Source organism: Dermochelys coriacea, chromosome 4, assembly GCF_009764565.3.
Source record: "Dermochelys coriacea isolate rDerCor1 chromosome 4, rDerCor1.pri.v4, whole genome shotgun sequence".
In the NCBI taxonomy this organism is placed as follows: Eukaryota; Metazoa; Chordata; order Testudines; family Dermochelyidae; genus Dermochelys; species Dermochelys coriacea.
In genome coordinates this window covers 43,695,070-43,701,806 of record NC_050071.1, presented here as the reverse complement: position 1 = coordinate 43,701,806, position 6,737 = coordinate 43,695,070, and the positions used below count along the sequence as shown (strand labels likewise).

Sequence of the window (6,737 nt, the reverse complement as noted above, 5' to 3'; positions counted from 1 at the left end):
AACCTCCCATAAACAATTCAACCAACTACAAGAGGTCAGAAAATCATGATAGAGAAAACATAACATGCTTGTCTATTTTTGAACTTGGTGGTGAAATGCAGCCCCCTTCTCTCTCTATCCAAATTGTGTGTGCATTATGTTGAAAATTCAATCTGAAATCGTACGCAAAAATGGGAGGCTGAGTTCCACACTCCCATCCTTTCTGCTTTTCTGAGAGGCACTTCCGTTCTTTCCTGCACCCCACCTGCCCTCAATGGGGAGGAAAGAGCTCTTTCTCTCCTTCTCCCTTTTGTCACTCCACCACTTTCTTCTGTACTTCCTCTGCCCCCTGTAATCACTGTCTCCTGTTCTCTCCATGGTTGATTTATTCCTTGTCACCCTATTTCATTTTTCCTCTTTTTTGCCACTGTTCTGCTTGAAGCAGGGAAGCGATGTCCTTGCAAGTGTATTGCACCGCCTTATCCTCGCTCCCCAGAGTGACTCCAGATGGCAAGTCATCTGCCCCATAGGAGACTGTCACTAGTGCTTTTCCCTTGCTCTGATCCCCCCTTCCCATGCTCTATGAATGGGACAAGTGGTACTCTTTCACTCCCCATAAAGTGTGAGCTCTTTGGCTCTGCTGAACGACAGCATACCATCCCTCCTAGCAGCAGCAGACTTGGAAAAGCTATGATTTCAGCTTAAATGAATCATGAGCAGCAAGGGAAAACTGTACAAAATCACATTACTGCAAGTAATTTGTGAGAGTTGGCTTGGCAAGGCTGCGCTTTCTGTCAGCGAAATGAAATTTGGTGTCTGAAATGGGACAACTCAGTGTAAAATGAGAAAAGGCAATGAAGTGCCGGGAGAGAGAAATTATCAGGTTTGGGTTTAACAAAAAAGAATTCAAGGGATATAGCAAATCTAAATGCATTATTTCTGCATCTGTACAGTTAGAACTGCTGTTTTGTGAGCTTTCTGTTTAATCTTAATTTTTTGTACTTTGCTGTGAACTGTGTGTTTCTGGCAACTAACAGCTTTGGGTGGTGGTTTGTAGACCCATGTAAACAGACAGAGAACAGGCACGTGGAGCAGAGCCTCCAACCCTGGGCTGCTGCCACCTGCAGGGCTTCCCCAGCTGAACAAGAGAAGCTGCTCTAAGGAAAACTAGCGTTAGGAAGATTTCTAGCCTGCCACACCTCCTCTATGGGTTGGGGTGCTGGAAAAATTTGTACAGCAGGGGTGCTGAGAGCCATTGAACCAAACGGTAAACCATGTATGTAATGGAAACCACTTCAAGCCCAGGGGGTGCAGCAAGACCTCCAGCTCCTATGCCTGTGGGAGGCTGTGCAGGGGAGTAGGTGAGCTGGGGGGTGGTGGTGGCTGGTGGAGCCTTTATTAAACGGTGTGCCACTACCCAAAATCCTGGTGGTCGTGGTGCTGGCAGGATCAGCAAGCCCAAATGTGGGGTGCACCTTGGGATTTAAAAATGCAGGACCCATTAAAGTGCTGAGGCTGCGGGCTTTCTTCCTGCAGTGACCGCTTGTAAAAATTCAGCACTAGCAGTGCAGGGGAGCCCACCTTTGGGTATTTACTAACGCTGTAAAATGAGGATGTGACCCTCCCCACAAACAATGGGCAGGCGGGACTCGGGAGGGGGCTCCTATGATCACCCCCCCCCACCCCCCAGCTATTGCAGGAGCCCCCAGCGGCAGGTGCCAGCCATGCAATAGCTATGGGGCGAGAAGTACTGTTGAGGGAAAGGGGCTGCCCCCCTGTGAACGGCCGCTGAGTGCATGGGGGGAGGCAGCCCCCACCTGCCATTGGAGTGCGTGGGGAGGTTGCTGCTACCCCTGCGACCGCGCTACAGGTGGCGGGGCAGAGATCCCCGGCTATTGCCGATAGTTGGGGCGGGGAGGCGACGCACGCGGCAGGACAAAGCCCCCAGGCGCGGGGGGGGAGGGGGAGGAGGGCGAGTGATGAGGCGGTGGAAGGATACCAGCGCCTCAGCTCATCTCCCTCCGCCCCGAACTATTTCTTTCCCCAGATGTCACGCAGCATCTGTCCCACCACGTCCCCCCCCCAACCGCCGTCGCACGCGCGAGGAGCGGGGCGGCGGGGCCGCTGCCGAGAGGAGGGGGAAGAGGCGGGGCCGAGCGGGGGAAGGGGCGTGGCCCGAGCGCAGGGGCTGGGGCGGGTCAGGGACGAGCCGAGCGGACCAGACGGGCTGAGACCGTCACGGGCGTCAGGGCTCGGCAGCGAGAACAAGGGAGGGGACGGGGCAGGGACGCGCCGTGCGGGAGCAGCGGCCGGCGGGGAGCGGAGGTGGCCGGGGAAGGTAACCGAGCAGCCGCGGAGGCCCCTTGCCGAGGAGCCGGGCGGCGGCGACGGCAGCAGGAGCCGCCGCCGCCGCTGCTGCTTCCGTCCGAGCCTGCGGCAGAGCGAGCGGGGGCTGAGCCTGTGTCTGTAGCCGGGGCTGCCGCTCGAGCCGGGCGGCTGCCCCCCCCCCCCCCCGCCCTGCCGGGGTAGGGCGAAACCCAGCGTGGGCCGGGCGGGGAGCTGGGGAGTTTCAGAGGGCCCAGGGGCTTGGAAAAGCCGAACGCACCCGGGAAGGAGGAGGGGCGCGGGGCTGCTGCTGCTGCTGGCTGGGATCTTTGTGCCGGGCGCTGTGTGCTCACAGGCTGTTTCTGCTGCGTGGGGCCGGGGGGGAGGGACAGGGCGTGTGTCTCCAGTGTGGTGTGTAGGAGAAGCAGATGGGGCGAGAGCTCACAGCTGCTCACTTCGACAGTGCTGGTGTAAAAATGTAGCTCGACCAGCAGGACCTGGCGAAGTGACTCTTTAGCCCTGCCTACGTATCAGCTGAAACGTAAAGCCCCGCATTGGGGACCTAAAGCAAAGAACCAAAAACGAAAGAATACTGAACCCAGCCAGGGGGAATAGTACCGATAACAGAAATGTGCTGCACAAGAATAAACCATAGGTTGTTAGCGGTGGATGAATTAAAATGGGACTCCAAGAGGCTGCGGTGTGCCCTAATGCATACAAATCATGAACAAAGAAGTGGTGTAAAGAGAGCTGTGGACAGCACTGGTATGTAAAAATGCACCTGGTAGTAGAGAAAGCAAGTCAAAGGATATTCAAATGAACAAATGTTGGTCGGGAAGGACGTTCAGGATAATAGGGTGCATGTGTCTCCTTAGAATCAGGGGGAGGCTTACTTTCCTCGATGTAGTGTTGAGGTCACTTTAAAGCCAATCATAGGATGTGAATGTGACTAATTGCAACTCGTACCCACAGCAGAAGTACAAGAACCTTGACTAAACTTATTTCTCCTCAGTAAATTTGAGATTAACTTTAAGACTTTCAGAAATTGGTACAAATGGGGAATATGAGTTCTTGGTTTTAGCAGATGTATAGTAAAATCATGATGTGATATATTGCACCTGGAGTGAAAATCATTGTCTTGTTCTTTATTTCATAGGTCCAGAGAAGAATTTTGTTTTTACATCTTGCAATTGAGATCTCTGAGAAATAGTTGAGGAAGAATTCAAGATCTGGAAGGAAGCACTTGTCCTACATTAAGGAGGTGTTAACATTTTCAGCTCTGCTACATAAGAGACCATAATTTGAAGCACTTCCCTGGTACTTGCCCAGATGTATGAAGCCTGCAAGGTTTGGTATTTATACTGACCAGTTCACAAGAAGTGGTACAGATCTACGTGTTTGCAATATAAATTTTACTTTGTGAAGAAAAAAATCTTCTGTATAGACTCCTCAGAAGCTATATTTTACCGTGGACAGCTTTTTCTCAATGTGAATCCATAAAGTTTAATGTTTGGAATTGAGAGGCATCTAATACATACTGGAAAAAAAAGTCTTTCAGTTTCACCAGTTTCATGGTCTCCTCTGTACTTTGGGAACATACACAACTGTATAAACTACAGGTGTAGTCATGGAATTGTTACCTTTTGAGCCATATGAGAAGTATTATTGAGCCTTTGGTACCAGGCATCGCTTGGCCACGTAAGCAGTTGAACACGCTACACTCTAATCATGATAAAGCATCTGAATGGAATGCCTCTGATTGTCTTATAAAGAGGCTATTCTTTTACAAGAAGGGTTAACTCATTGTCACCCTGTGGCTGGTTCCATGCAGAAGATGAATCTGTGCAAGATGGATCCTTATATCCAGACTTTAAGATGTTGAAGGTGTATTGCTGCTTATGACCAATCCCAGGGACAAAGGTCTACAAAATGGCTCAAACAAGTTTGCTACAAGGGAAGCAGTTTTACTGTAGGGAGTGGGTTTTCCACAAGCTTCAGCACTGCCTTCAGGAGAAAGCTAACTGCAGCAGCACTGCTGCCAACAAACAATCTCTTGTAGCAAATTCTGGGAATAATGCTGGTGTTGTCTCTGGGAAAGGAGCTGCCTGGGGGGTGTTGTTGGTAGGAGGGCCTGGTAGTGGGAAGACAGCCCTCAGTACTGAATTATTGTGGCCAAGCTCACCTGCAAGCCTACAAAGAGGCTTGCATTGCCATGCTCTAGCTTTCCACTTCTGCAGGGCCCAAGATTCTGACACACTGTGTGTGGGAGGGTTTATTAGAAGTTTAGTTACCCAAATCTGCCGCAGTGGACTCATCCAGGGATATGAAGACAAACTAAGAGATCCTGCAGTTCAAAGTCTCTTGCAACCTGGGGAATGTGAGAGGAATCCTGCTGAAGCATTTAAAAGGTAAAAATAAAACCACGTTGTGTTTTTATATAGTGCCTTTCATTCAAAGAGCCTAAAGCACTTACAGACAGGAAAAATATGCTTGTTGATCTTCATGGATTGCTCCCATAGCTTCCAAAATTGTCATGGGGGGGAAAAATGTAACTTCCTGTTCCCATAGCTCACATAGATATTCTTTTTGAAATATAGTTATGGATCTAAAAAAATCTAGAGCTATAATTTTATATTTTTGGAGGGATAGGGCCTTGGAGAATAGCTACTAAAGCCCAAGGGGGGAGGCAGATTATCCCACATCTCCATAGTTCAGAGGAATTGCAAGAATTCTGCAGTATTTGGTACTTGCCACTGTCAGACAGGATAGTGGACAAGGTAGACCTTAAGAATTGCCATCCTGTATCAAACCCCAGCCTGTATCCCACAAGATCAGGTAGGAAAATGTTAAGTTAAAATTAATCTATCTCACTTAAATATGCATGGATTGCACTAAATTCACATAACTACTTATGGAATTACCACTTTTTCACAGTATAAGGTGGTACAGAATCGTAACTATTCTTTCAGTTGATATTTAAAAAAACTTGGGAATCCATATTCTGTGTAGAAATAACTTTGAGATGTGGGGATTTTTTTTATAAGCAAAATCATAGAAACTGAATAACTGAGGGAAATCACTAGCTCAGCATTGCAGTATTCATTTTTGCCATCAGTGCCCCTTGCAAAACAAATATGTGTTCAGCATACTGTTGAAAGCTTTATCCGCAGCAGGAACATTGATGATCATTGTTTGTAAAGCAACTTACAGAAAGATCTTCAGGAGTGTATAATTGATCACAGCACTAGACACTCCTTTTTTGGTATAGCTGCATAAGAGTTTAATTTAATGTTAACAATTAAAATGAAGGGAAAAAACAGTAAAGATAGTGACTCAATACAGTATTTGTAGTGGAATATTGGCATTTTTACCACTAGGTCATTACTGTGAAACTTTCCCAAGTTAACAGTAGCTATGTCATGGCTTTCAAGTGGCCTGTGTGAATGTTTTAGGGGTCTCTGAAGTCTAAGTGGATTAATGTTCACATTACGAAAATCACCATAAGAATTTTTCCTTTCAGTCTCAGCCAGAGAGTTAGCTAAACAGCCACTGAGACTGAAGAACAGTACCTGATCACATTGGCAAAGTGGAATGAGGGAAGCTTGCATTACAGTACCTGTTCTGTTTTTGCCCTGTGGATAAATAGGATTTTAAGTCTCCAGTGCTTTCAAACCCACATTTTTCACAAGCATTAAGTTGATCATACCTTCTTTTCCCTCCTCACTCTCCCCCCCCCCCCCATTAAAGTTTAAAATAGTTACTATTATAAGTTTGTTTAGATTTATAAACAAAATATTTTCCATTCTAGGCTATGAACTTGCAACAGGGTCTGCATGGGCAGAACCCTGCTTCTGCATGGAATCCACTGACTCTGCCCATCAGGGGCTAGTGCTGGTGCCTGATTTAAAGATAGGTATTGGTCACTTTCACTTCCGGTAGCTGTAAACAGAGAAATGGAATTAGCACTGGGAGTACTAAGATGAAGTGTGGATGTGAGAATTTGAGATTGTAAAGGTACTGAAAAACAAAGTTAAAAAGGTGAGAGAGATTAGGAGCTGTAGATGCTTAAAACTATTTATGCATAGTGAACAGTATAACTGTAACCCAGAAAAATGAGGCTTTTCAAATGTATTCATGTTTTTAATTCCTTTTCTTCAAAAAGGTAAAATCAAGTAAACTAATTCATTCAGTTTAATATATTTAGCTTCTTTCTCCCACCCATTTATGAACTTTTGAAATTGTTCCTAAAACCTGATGCACAATTGAAAGAGAAATGAGATCAAGAGTGTGGAAAACTTGAGCAGGCCTCTTGATAAATGTCAGTCACTGGATGTAAAACTAAAAGAAGGAATTGCTGCTGGTATTACTGCTTTTGGGCACTCGTCTTGATAAGCACATTTTTTATCACAAAATAGTTCGGTAATGAACACAGT

At 46.8% G+C, this 6,737-nt stretch overlaps 1 protein-coding gene across 9 annotated transcripts in view; it reads left to right on the top strand.

Annotated features, from left to right (window-relative positions):
* The first annotated feature begins 2,139 nt into the window (after positions 1 to 2,139).
* ANKRD50 (ankyrin repeat domain 50) overlaps positions 2,140 to 6,737 on the top strand; it is a 50,096-nt gene continuing 45,498 nt past the window's right edge. For 2 of the 9 annotated variants that reach the window (XR_006280691.1, XM_038399747.2), the window contains exons 1-2: positions 2,140 to 2,317; positions 3,461 to 4,712. Coding sequence is in view for 3 of the 9 variants with exons in the window: in XM_038399747.2 (XP_038255675.1) it covers positions 4,234 to 4,712 (479 nt within the window). In the remaining 6 variants the exon portion in view is untranslated. Of the gene's footprint in view, positions 2,318 to 2,767; positions 3,070 to 3,179; positions 3,316 to 3,460; positions 4,713 to 6,112; positions 6,218 to 6,297; positions 6,319 to 6,737 lie in introns of those variants that run through there. The other 7 variants (XM_043512957.1, XR_006280692.1, XM_043512956.1 and 4 more) reach the window with 7 other exon arrangements.